Genomic DNA, 12,628 nt, shown 5'->3' with positions numbered 1-12,628 from the left:
CTTGTAGCATCATACTCAGAAAAAAAATGCAATTGCTGCCAAAGGTTCCCCTCAAAATATTGAGTAAATGTTTTCACTACATGTTTTTATATAAATGTTTTTATTTTATAATAATAAATAATAAACTTGGAGGAATTTCAAGCAAACTGTTTTTTTTCTTTCATTTTGTCATTATGGGGTATTGTGTGTAGAAAAATGAAAGTAATGCATTATGGATGAAGGCTGTAACACCATTTTACGTCAGTGGTGTTACTCATGAGGATATGGAAATAATGGTTTACAACAGCTGCTCTCAGCTTGCCATACTGAGTGTGACAAAGTATGCATGGTTGCTTATTCATGGAAGAGTATCACTTGAGTTATTGCACAAGTCAGGAAGTATTAAAACATCAGATTGCCTCTAAACAAAACAAAATAGAACAAAAAGCTTTTGTTTCTTCATGTTTCTTCTTCGTGCACTTTCTTAGTTACATAATTTATGTTTTTATCTACATGACATAACAAATGCATTGCTAATCATAATAGCGAAACTGCTGAATTTCCCGCAAACCTTAGCTTAACATTTTCCTCATTCCTAGAGCATCAAAGGTAATTGCAGAGCATCCAAATAACTTTAATCTGACAAAAGTAATAATAAATAAAAATTCTATAAATCTTAACCAATGAAAGTCAGACATTGCTTTTCAACCATGCTTCAACTGAATTATTTAAAAAATAAATGCATGAAACAGGCCTGGACAAAAATGATGGTACCCACAACTTAATATTTTGTTGCACAACCTTTTGAGGCAATCACTGCAATCAAACGATTCCTGTAACTGTCAGTGAGACTTCTGCTCCGCTCATCAAGTATTTTGGCCCACTCCTCATGAGCAAACTGCCCCAGTTGTTTCCGGTTTGAAGGGCGCCTTTTCCAGACATGTTTCAGCTCCTTCCAAAAATGCTCAATAGGATTGAGGTCAGGGCTCATAGAAGGCCACTTTAAAATAGTCCAATGTTTCTCTCTTAGCCATCCTTGGGTGTTGTTCGCTGTGTGTTTTGCGTCATTGTCCTGTTGTAAGACCCATGACCTGTGACTTAGGCCAAGCTTTCTGACACTGGCCAGCACATTTCTCTCTAGAATCCCTTGATAGTCTTGAGATTTCATTGTACCCTGCACAGATTCAAGACACCCTGTTCCAGATGCAGCAAAGCAGCCCTAGAACATAACTGAGCTTCCCCCATTTTCACAGTTAAGACAGCGTTCTTTTCTTGGTATGCTTCATTTTTCCATCGGTGAACATAGAGCTGATGTGCCTTGGCAAAAAGTTCAATTTTTGTCTCATCTGTCCACAGGATATTTCCCCTGAAGCTTTGTTGCTTGTCAACATGTAGCTTTTTTATTGTTTGTTTGAGCCAAAGTGGCCTACATGGGAGACGACCAAGGACACTATTGTTGAAAATAGTGGTGCGATCTGACACTGATGTTCCTTGAGCATGAAGTTCAGCTTGGATTTCTTTAGATGTCTTTCTGGGCTCTTTTGTTACCATTCGGAATATCCGTCTCTTTGATCTGTCGTCAATTTTCGTCCTGCGGCCACATCCAGGGAGGTTGGCTACAGTCCCATGGATCTTAAATTTCTGAATGACATGTGCAACTGTAGTCACAGGAACATCTAGCTGCTTGGAGATGGTCTTATAGCCTTTACTTTCAACATGCTTGTCTATGATTTTCTTTCTAATCTCCTGAGACAACTCTTTCCTTTGCTTCCTCTGGTCCATGTTGAGTGTGGTACACACCATGTCACCAAACAACACAGTGACTACCTGGAGTCCTATATAGGCCCACTTACTGATTACAAGATTGCAGACACCTGTGATGCTGATTAGTGGACACACCTTGGATTAACATGTCCCTTTGGTCACATTATTTTCATTCTTTTCTAGGGGTACCATCATTTTTGTCCAGGCCTGTTTCATGCATTTACCTTTTAAATAATTCAGTTGAAGCATGGTTGGAAAGCAATGTCTGACTTTCATTGGTTAAGATTGGAATTTTTTTATTTATTATTACTTTTGTCAGATTAAAGTTATTTCTGTGACCATTGTGTGTTTTTCTTTCATTGACTGAAGGGTACCAACAATTTTGTCCACGTCTGTATATATTGAACTGTTGTTGTTGTTGTTGTTACCTTTGCTTCACTGTAAATAAATCCACTGTCTTCTTCAAAGGAGGCCTGCATACGAGTCCTGTCTTTCCACATCAGTCCTGACAATCAGCTTAATATTTTTCCCATTCTCAGAGGACTCCTCAAAGGCTACTATTTCCATGCAATATGTTTCTTTTGGTTTCTTTTGTGTCAGTGATGTTAGTCACCAGATACAGAAACACTATAAAGTCACAGCATTAAATTTAAATCATTAAATTTATGTTGCAAAATTACATATTTAACCCAAAACACAAAACTTCCTAAACCTAACAAAGCAGTTTTCAGTGACTAAATGAGGCCATCACTTGATCTTTTTTTTTTTTTTTTTTTTTTTAACAAAGTAAAAGACTTTGAGTGTCCGAGCCGGAGGCCAGACTTGAACTGATTGAACATCTCTGGTAAGATCTGAAAATGGGTGAAAAGCTATGCTCCCCATCCACCTGTTGGAGCTCGAGTTTTCTGAGACTTTGGGTGGGAGCTTGTGCTCACTCTGAGCTACAAAATTTCCCGTCATAAAATGAGTCCAGGGGGAGTATTGCTGCTCAAACAAGGAGGAAAGTATAGTGAGGGGAACGCCCGCTAACACCGGTACGTTTCCTGGTTCTTTTTTGGTAACTCGTTGATTATTCAGTCACAAAGTTCACATAAATATTAGATCACTGAGTATCACTTGAGTTAGTGTGCTAGTTAATTATTCGCAATTAAGGAAGTATTTAAAACAATTCTGACTGTATCTAAATTGCTTGGGAACATTCAGGAAACAGCCATGTTTTGAAGCACCTGAGCTTCAAAACTGAGCTCAGGTTCACCCTGTTTCCAGTGATCGTCTATCAGATGTTTCTACGGGGGACTGGAGTCCATTTGTGCTAAATTCAGTGGATATGACATGATTTGAAAAGGCACACACCTGTCTGTGTAAGTTCTCATAGCTGACAGTTTATGTCAAAGCACAACGCTCAGGCCTGTATGGTAAAGTGGCCAGACGAAGTCACTCCTCAGTAAAAAGCACATGACAGCCCACGTAGACTTTGCCAAAGGGCACCATGAGAAACAAGGACTGAACTCTTTAGCCCAGAAGGCAAGCGTCATGTCTGGATGACACCTGGCACCACTCATCACCTGGCCAATACCATCCTGACAGTGATGGTGGCAGCACCATTCTATGGGGATGTTTCTGACATATTTAACCAAAAACACAATACTTCTTCCCACAAATTTCACCAGCAGGGCACAACCTGCTGTCTCGTGATTGATAATCTATGCACTCCTAATGCAGTTTTATATGATGAGTGTCTTTTAGTGTCACAATATTACTGCTGCATCATAGCACTGAGGGTTTTTTTTTTTAGACTTTAGGGCCATCCACTCACTGTGTTTTAAAAGCCGTCCATCATCAAATAAATCCAGAGTGCCTGTTGATGCTCAGAAAAAGTGACCTGTATATTTCCTGGTTCCAGTATCAGGTAATAGGCTGTTTACATGGTGACAAAGTATGTATAAAGAGTTGCTTATTAATACACAAGTACACTTGAATTGAATTGCACTATTCTGAAAGTATTTTTAAAAGAGATTTTATCTAGAATTTGCTTAGAAACAGGAGTGAGCTGTGTTTGCCTCTAAACAACAACAAAAACCGATTTCGTTTCTTCACACTTCTTCTCGTAAGACTATATTAGATGCATCATGAAATTTTTTCCATTCCCAGGTTGACAAAGAGTATTGTCTCTTTCATGTGAGGCATTCTTTTGTGTCAGTGATGTTTTTCAGCTACACTCAGCTTGTTATGCTTATGAAAGACTGCTTGGCATTAAATATATAAATCATGAAGTTAATGTGAAACATTAGTATTGGGAAGGGAAATATTTGAACCAAAACTACAAAATCTTTGTAATTTTTAGTGCCTAAATGTAACCAGGTAGATTTTGATGCCTTGACTTGATCGAGTTTGCGAAAAGACAAACACAGTCTGCTGTCTCCTGACTGATAACCTGACGACTATGCACCCTTAATACCTTTTTATATATTTAAATATTTCTAATATTGTGTCCAGCTTTTAATTAAGGGGTAAAAACAGTGGTATACTTGGAACAGTTAACACGTTGATATGTTTTCATTGACTGGATAAAATCAGCTTTTACAGACAGAAAACAATTTCACAAATGGTTGGATCCTCTTTTTTTTGAATGTCTGAAATCCGTCCACCTACTCTAACTTGCCAGATGTTTGCTGATTATATATATTTATCTGTATACATTTAGATGCTAAAACAAAGAAGCTGCAGAATAACTTTAGGCACAATTGCAAAGTCACAATTTGTACTTAAAATACAAATCAAGTAAGCTGTGCCTTGAGTCAAAGCTTGTTTGGTAGATTTTAGACATATTAAGTGCAAGTTAACTACAGGTTAACTACAAGTTGTACCGAATTAAGAGCTGAGGACTCTCTTTATACCTTTAAAGATAAGCTTAAACAGAAGACCTACCTGTGCAGGTTTGCTTCTGTTTAGTTTTATCCATTCATGGCATTTTATTTGTTGTATTTTATTTTATTTTGTAATTTACTTTGTGACTTTTAGTCTTCAAAACTGCAATGTAAATGAACTTTACATGTATCAAGCTTATTTTATCATCACAAACAAAAAATCAGTCTTGTGTCGCGTTCCATATATGTGATTCTGTGTTTGGTGACTCTCAAGGTTATTATAATTAATTAAAACTGTCCCCTTCTAAAGACTAAAATTAGCACTGAAACGAATAAAAACAAAAGTATAGCTATACATTTTCAAACAATATAAACTAAACTGAAACTAAATAAAAAATTAAAGCTGATTAGAAGTTCAAAACTATAATAATTCTGATGGCTTCAACTAAATTCTCCCTTGGAAAAAACATTTGGTGACTGTTATACGTTATGTAGTTATAAGTTATGTACGCTGCAGATGTAATAAATGCAAACAAACGTAACATCGCATTTGCAGGGGAATTGTGAAATGCATGGAATTTATATAAAAATCCACAGTATTCAGATTAGCCCTGTTAAGGACATACAGACATGCATACATGGCATATACATCATTATAGTAAGATTAGATATTTGTTACTAATTTCATTACTTATTGTTATGCTTATTGTTATTTTTAATAATGAACATTAAAAAATAGAATATTGATGAAATCTCATGACACAATCAGCTACTTTCATTATGAGCAAAAACCTACATGTCATTTTGAACATTATGACTTTTCAAAGAATAAAAGAAAACACAACTTTTTTTCAAATAGTATTTTATGAATAGGGATATATGCATTTAGAATCAATCAAATGCAGTTTTATATTTCAACATGAAAAGTTAAAAGGTGCATTATTGTAATTTTGTAATTTTAAGACAAAAGGAAAACATCATAAATAACACTTTATTAAGTACATTACAAATCACCCAGTTAGTTCCACATCCACAATGTGATTTCCCTCATTTAATAACAGCTTTACACATCAGGTTTATTAGAAATGGCAGCATATTTTAAGCAAATGCATAGAAACTACGATCCATTCCCGAGGACTGGATTTTCTTCAAGTGAAGGCGGGGAGGGTGTTGAATTTTCAGACTCTCTTCCTGAATCTACGGTGCTTCCCACTTCTGAAATGTCTCTTTCTGTAAGTGGTAGCTCCGTATCATACTGAAACGCAGGATTGGTCTGCCCTTGTCTGTGCCGCCTCTGAACCTCCTCAAAGATTTGAAGAACCTTGAAAGCAGACAGAAATAGCAGGTTTCAAAGTAAACAACCACCAAATTACTACAACAGAGAGAATGACTGTGTGATCTTTATATTACCTTTGATTTTGGAATGAGACCGACTCTAAAAAAACCGATTTGTCCAGTTTCAATCTTGGTGCAGTCAACCACAGTAGATGCAATGTTCTCTGGGGAGGGTCCATCACATAACACTCCATCCACCTAAGAAACAAAACCACGTCCAGTTCAGTAAAAACAAAACAAAAACTTTAGGAATCAGCACTTCCTTTAGTCTTTATTAACTAAATTATCATGATTACCTTGTTTCCCAGTTTGGCATACACTTGGTTGTGGTGAGTTGTATCAGCTTCACCTGTGGGATTGGCTGATGTTACTGCAATGGGCCCCACCTGTAGGAATAAGCATTAGAAGTTTATATTCACTGATTTTGGCTCATTTTTGGACATGCAATGATCAATATTGATGTCCCTTACCAAACCAATGAGATGTGTGGCTACAGAACAGTCGGGGTTTCTGATAGCAATGCTTTGTGGAGTCCCAATGTGTTTGGCAGCATCTCCCAAACCAAAGATTTCCATCCATGGGCCTGTGTGAGAAAGCAAGAAACAAAAAATGATGATAATAAGAAAAATCCCACCAGCACACAGACACACCCACACACAGTCTTACACTCACCTCTTGGTATAACCATGCTAATGGAAGATGGCCACGCAGCCTCCATGAAGTCCAGAAGCAGAGGGCTCAGCAGGTGTCGCACCGGCTCCAGCTGCTTGACGGAGGAGATCCACATGGACATGGGACGGTCCTCTGCCTGCTTCTTCACCCTGAGGCCAAACAAAATAGCGAGATTTAACAGGAATTAGACAGCTATAAATACACTTGGGGACAAGTGAAATACATGAAATAGGAAACTCACTTGTAAGCTTTGATTACAGCATCAGGTCTGTTGCAAGCGGCCACCAGCACATAGACGGTGTCAGTAGGCATTCCACATATGCCGCCATTTTTCATGATTTCTGCATGAAGAAAGAAGTGGGGGTGATAGTAAAATGAAACCCACATCCAGCATACTAACATCTGCTTATTTGAGAACTCAGCATCAATGTATCCTATGTCTTACCTGCAATCTGTAGGACAGATGTGGCTTTACGGGCTGGTAAATGTGGACAGACAGCTGCCCCTCCCCCTGCTCCGGTCAGCTTGATAATAGGGTTTCCTAAGGGGATCTGAGGAGACTTGAAGGTGCTGTTGAAAATGTGTGCCAAGAAAAAATAAAAACTGACAAGGCCAAAGATGATTGTGACTCCTATGTCATAGCCATAAGGCAGCGAGCCCATGGCGTCCAGCAGGAAGCTGATGAGTATGAGATGGAAGGTAAACGCGTAGACAAACCATGCGACGTTCATAAACAGCGCTGCAGCTGTCACTAAAATGTTGAACACAAGGAAGGTAATGATCCCAACAGCAATGTTAAGACCTCTGGTCTCCCCATACAGGCCGCCATATCGTGTCAGTCCCCACACCGTCCACATCACCCCATAGAGAATAAAGACTGTGCTCTCAAAGGTTTTACCACGAGCAAAGGCTACCGCGCCGCACAGCAGCTCCAGTGCTCCGCCAGCCATGACCACCCAGGGTAGAATCAGCACAAAGAGAGGATTTTGGCTACCTACTGTGGCTGTGATTGCGAAAGTAGCCAGCACATTGGATGCATGGCCTAACACCTCTGCATCTGCATATTTAGAGTAGCCCAGGTAAGGTGTGTGCAATTCTTTGTCATGTGCCCTGAGAGTAACGCTCTGCATCCTGCCAACTAAAGCCTTGAAACAGCTCTGCCCTGTGGGAATCTTGGTACTAGAGGCCATGTTAAAGGTGGTAATCAAAAGCATGCAAGCGGAAGCCACAAATATAGCTGCCTGGACACCTTGAGTGCCTGCTTGGAAAAAGCCTTGAGGCTGGACTGCAAGAGCAATAGAATAGGCGACAAAGAATAGCTGGTAGAAGCCCTCCAGCAGGTCCTTCTGAGTACTGAACAGAGCCAGTATGAAGAAAAGAACTGAGAAGACAACAGGAAAGGGAACAGGTGAGTAAGGCCGAATGGAATAAAATGACAGCAGGGCACTGTAACCCTCTGCAAACGCAAACAGGGAAGTGAAGCCATAAAAAGTGGCAGCAAGCATGTCCATACCTCTGTAAAAGAGGATACACATGCCGAGCTGGAACACGCCAGCTGTCCACAGCCAGGGGACATGACCGACAGAGAGCTCAGGGACCACACCTAGCAGGGGACAGGCTAATACAGACGCAGATAATAAATTCATCGCCAAACTCACTGACACGGCATCATTACACCCCTGGTTCTGCTCTGCTTTCAGCTCAGCTTTCTTCTTCGCACCTGTTCCAGGAAGTTCCACTTTACCGTGAGTGATCACAGACAGCAGACGTCCAGAACCAAAGTAAAGACACACCAGACAGACAAGGAAGTAGTTAGCTGCTGTGGCATACAGGCCAAAACCTACTGCTGACAGACCTGCGATCTGATGGGCGGAAGCTAAGGAGATACCAACAGCTATGAGAGAGAGAACTGCTTTCTTTGCTACAACAGCAGCAATGCCTATGATGAGCAAGGCCAAGATAAATGCCGCAAGGCCTGGGACAAATGCGAATCTCAGCTGTGTGGGCTGTATGACCCTCTGCCCTCCCAGGATATACACCAGACCAGAGCCACACCACAGAGCAGAAACAGTGAGACACAGGGTGGAAAACAGGCGGCCGTGGGACAGACTGTGACGGATTCCTAAGAAAAAACAAGGCAGGGTCAGGAGAAACACTTACAGCTACATGACAACATGCAATAATAAAACTCAAACCTAAACAAACCTGAGTAAGCCAGAAGCGCTGCAGTGATGAGAAGCAGAATTCCCAGTGCAGTGTGGGGGACCAAGTCTTTTTCAGGAGTGCTGCCATAACCATTCACCAAAAGCAGGAGTGAACCTGTAGGATAAAATCACTGGCTTTATCTTTATTTCTCATCTTTACCTTTTTTTTTTTTTACTTAAAAAAAAAAATCTGTTTATTTTTGGTTAACTAAATTTTTTTTCACATCTATTTTTAGTTAGTTTTTTTAAGTTAACTTAACAACCTTAAAAGGATCATCATAAAATATTGTTTTATTATTATTTATATTATTCTTTGATTATTAAATAATAATTAATAATTAATTTGTTTTTGGTTATTATGAACTCTTATTTATTTACAGCAGACTGGATAGTTTAAAAAATAATGCTAAAAGTGATTTTCAGCTTTTCTAAGTGTGCGTAGTTGTTATTTCATCTAATATTTTTACTTACTTTGGTAAATAGGCTGTATTCAACAAGATTCTCAAAGAGGTTACATAGAATATAAAGACATAACATCTTTGCAAGTATCCTTGTGACCGAATTATTGTACCTACCTACTCTGTCTTCTGCACTATATTAACACTACTCATTTTTCAACTTAAAATACATTTATAGAGCTCTTGAAAAGAGGTTTTTATAATCTTATTATACTCTTTTACAGGATAAATAAAAATCACTTTTTCGCAAGCTTACAGAAATGTTCTTTCTGGCTTAAATGTCTTGATATCGTTCACGACAGGCGGCTGTTCGAGGTCACTTACAGCAGTTTAAATAAATCACTTTATTAAAATATACTTCATTATTTTCACCACATGTTAATGTGACAATATGAGTTATGATTAATATGAGCGCACATTTCGCCATAATAGTCTACATGAAAAAAACAAACAAACATAAAGCTGGTAACACTTCGGAAAGCAAACCACAAGCTTACCACCGGCGATGCTCAGGATGCCGACGGATATGTGCAGAGAGCCGCTTTGAGCCATGGCTGTAGTGTCTCCCTCTGTCGACGTGAGGCTGTTTTATACATGTGGGCGTAACATCAGCAGACACTTGAGAGGGCGAACCGTGTCTCACCGGGAAATAACACGGGCAGCGCCCACGGAATATCCAACAGGCATCTGTTGTGTGTCTAAAATGAATCACTTAGGTTACATTGCATAAAAATGTAAAACATGTCATTATTTGGAAGTTTGCACATGTAAAATACACAGATAAATACATAAAAGTTAACCTCATAGAAAAGAGTATTATTAATAAATTAATAATCATTAACCATTCCCCCGCTGCAAAAAATCCAAATCAGGATAAGACAGATTTTCCTATCACAACTCACACACTTCTTCCATTCCCGGTGGCTTTAATATGCCACTTTTTTCAAATTAAAGTTAGCTTTAATGTCAATGCAGTAGCTTCGTGGCTTATCTTAATGTTTTCTTTTCATATCTCAACATTTTATTACAACTTTATAGCAACGCGGAATGACTCGGCGTTTTCCTCGTTATTGGTAACGCGGATGACGTCAGTCTGTCGGGTTACAGAGTTATTGGGGGAGGAGACAGCGGGAGGGATTATAAAGAGTCTGCTTCTGAGTTCAGTCGTCACACCTCTATTGGAAAACTCTACTCCGCACAGCTGAAGAACTAGCCGACCGAGAGCCGTTCAAGGTGAGAAAATCCATCCGCATTGTCTTTGCTTGTACTGCCTAAGTTACGTTTTAGAGACAAACATTGATGAATGAAAGATAATTCCAAGTGATAGATTTTGTTTTGTCAACCATTTGCTTTCAGTTTTCTTTGCAGACAATAAAGGCATTAATTCATTCATTCATTCATGACATGCAAAAAAGAAAAACTGTGTACAGACGAAACTAGCCTTTGATACAACTTCATTATTCATCAGATTAAACACCCGATTCTGTAACTCCAGTTTACTGGTGTCAAAAGTGTTGCCTGGCAGTAGCAGCACACCTGGGACTTGTGTCTCACCTGCTCATGTAAATATTTTATGTTAAGGCAGAACAGGTGGCACAGAACCAGTAATTAGCCAATTAATTGGTTATTATATCAGACTGGGAAAGAAATAGTCCATGCTGGCTGGTGTTCAGTTAAAGGAAGATTGTTTTTGTGTGTGTTTTTATAGGAATCATGGCCAAGCGTGTTGCAGTCATTCTGTCAGGCTGTGGAGTGTATGACGGCACAGAGGTCCACGAGGCCTCTGCCGTCCTTGTCCACCTGAGTCGTGCAGGAGCAAAAGTAAGGGCGAGAAAAGGCTTGTTACACATTCATCTGTGTGCTTATCTGAACCCTGTCACATTTGGAAGTATTTGAACTCCTACAACATCCCTCAATCTTGCAGAGGCTAACCTCTTATTTGATGTGTATGCAGGTGCAGATGTTTGCTCCAAATGCAGATCAGATGCATGTTGTAAACCACTGCGAGGGGAAACCCACAGAAGAGAAGAGAAACATCCTGCAGGAAAGCGCCCGTATCGCCAGGGGTGCGGTGACTGATCTGGCAGAGCTAGATGTCTCAGCACTTGATGCTGCCATCATCCCAGGTGAGACACCACAGAATAAAACACACAAGCTGTTTCTTTCTGTTGTGCTAGTTGCACTTTTGTGATGTTCTCTTGTACCCATTTAGGGGGTTTCGGTGTGGCTAAGAACCTGAGTGACTGGGCAGTGAAGAATAAGGACTGTGCCATCCAGCCAAATGTAGAGAAGGTCATCAAGGCCTTCCACAAAGCTGGAAAGCCGCTGGGCATGTGCTGCATTGCGCCAGTTCTGGCTGCAAAAATCCTGCCGGGCTGCGAGCTCACCGTGGGGCAGGACAAAGAGTGTGACAAGTGGGTAAAGTATTTTATTATCAGATGTTAATGTGGGTGCAAAACTACATCAGTCAGCCGCTCTGACAGTCCCTTTTCTTCCTGTCATCAGGTGGCCATATGCTCAGACAGCAGGCGTCCTGAAGGATTTGGGCTGCAAACACGTGAACAAAGATGTGGAAGAAGTTCATGTTGATGCCAAAAACAAGCTGGTGACCACCTCTGCCTTCATGTGCAACGCTCCCATTCACAAAGTCTATGATGGAATAGGTGTCATGGTTAAAGAAACACTGAAACTGGCTTAACAAGAGTTTAATCACATTATTTATCTATGAGGTGCTTTTTTCTTTCCTTTTTTATATCAAGCTTATCAAGCTCTCTTACCTATTTCCTACTAAACTTTGAATGCAATAAAATTTCAATAAAAGATTATCTAACAAAGACAACACAATTCAGTTGTTTTTCCTTATCTATACGTCATTCAATAATGTCCTGACATACACATAATACAATAATCCATAATGTTCAAACCTATCGTGTTAGAAACTGGCTGGTTTATTACACCAAGGAGATTACTGGATGAACACACTGGAGATTTGCATTTGTAGACAAAAGTCTGTCCGTACCCTTAATAATAATAATAATAATAATAATAATAATAATAATAATAATAATAATAATAATAATAATACATTTTATTTAAGAATAGCGCCTTTCAAAGCACCCAAGGACACTGTACAACAAATAAAAACACAAAAACTGGAAATATACACAAGAATAAGAATAACAGATAAAAGTTAAGAGCATACAGAGGTTTAAACATAAGCAATTTTAAACAGATGAGTTTTGAGGGTGGACTTAAAAAGAGGGAATGAACTAATATTTCTGTGGTCAGGGGGTAGGGAATTCCAAAGTCGAGGGGCAGAGCAACTAAAAGCCCTGCCCCCCATTGTAAT

General features: G+C 39.4%; 2 protein-coding genes across 2 annotated transcripts; one reads left to right on the top strand and one right to left on the bottom strand.

The window, feature by feature from the left end:
- Nucleotides 1-5,488: 5,488 nt before the first annotated feature.
- si:ch211-153b23.4 (uncharacterized) lies at nucleotides 5,489-9,849 on the bottom strand. The gene is made up of 9 exons (XM_006782046.2): nucleotides 9,777-9,849; nucleotides 8,823-8,936; nucleotides 7,063-8,739; nucleotides 6,859-6,958; nucleotides 6,618-6,766; nucleotides 6,416-6,528; nucleotides 6,242-6,331; nucleotides 6,021-6,143; nucleotides 5,489-5,931 (listed from the first exon to the last, which is right to left on the bottom strand). The coding sequence occupies exons 1-9, from the start codon at nucleotides 9,829-9,831 to the stop codon at nucleotides 5,728-5,730; spliced, it is 2,625 nt and encodes an 874-aa protein (XP_006782109.2). The 5' UTR covers nucleotides 9,832-9,849; the 3' UTR covers nucleotides 5,489-5,727.
- A 605-nt stretch (nucleotides 9,850-10,454) lies between these two features.
- si:ch211-153b23.5 (glutamine amidotransferase-like class 1 domain-containing protein 3, mitochondrial) lies at nucleotides 10,455-12,113 on the top strand. The gene is made up of 5 exons (XM_006781568.3): nucleotides 10,455-10,512; nucleotides 10,988-11,100; nucleotides 11,234-11,405; nucleotides 11,492-11,693; nucleotides 11,785-12,113. The coding sequence occupies exons 2-5, from the start codon at nucleotides 10,993-10,995 to the stop codon at nucleotides 11,975-11,977; spliced, it is 675 nt and encodes a 224-aa protein (XP_006781631.1). The 5' UTR covers nucleotides 10,455-10,512; nucleotides 10,988-10,992; the 3' UTR covers nucleotides 11,978-12,113.
- The last annotated feature ends 515 nt before the right edge of the window (nucleotides 12,114-12,628 follow it).

The sequence above is a fragment of the Neolamprologus brichardi genome, chromosome 2 (genome assembly GCF_056152115.1).
Source record: "Neolamprologus brichardi isolate AB-2024 chromosome 2, ASM5615211v1, whole genome shotgun sequence".
Lineage (NCBI taxonomy): Eukaryota > Metazoa > Chordata > Actinopteri > Cichliformes > Cichlidae > Neolamprologus > Neolamprologus brichardi.
This window is presented reverse-complemented; position numbering and strand designations above follow the sequence as displayed.

Coding starts and splice junctions, on each gene's coding strand:
- si:ch211-153b23.5 (XM_006781568.3), top strand. CDS start 10,993: ATGGCCAAGCGTGTTGCAGTCATTCTGTCAGGCTGTGGAGTGTATGAC. Junction 11,406..11,491: donor TGATGCTGCCATCATCCCAG/GTGAGACACCAC, acceptor GTACCCATTTAG/GGGGTTTCGGTGTGGCTAAG. Junction 11,694..11,784: donor CAGGACAAAGAGTGTGACAA/GTGGGTAAAGTA, acceptor TCCTGTCATCAG/GTGGCCATATGCTCAGACAG.
- si:ch211-153b23.4 (XM_006782046.2), bottom strand. CDS start 9,831: ATGGCTCAAAGCGGCTCTCTGCACATATCCGTCGGCATCCTGAGCATC. Junction 8,937..9,776: donor CATCCTGAGCATCGCCGGTG/GTAAGCTTGTGG, acceptor TTTATCCTACAG/GTTCACTCCTGCTTTTGGTG. Junction 8,740..8,822: donor AGCGCTTCTGGCTTACTCAG/GTTTGTTTAGGT, acceptor GTTTTTTCTTAG/GAATCCGTCACAGTCTGTCC.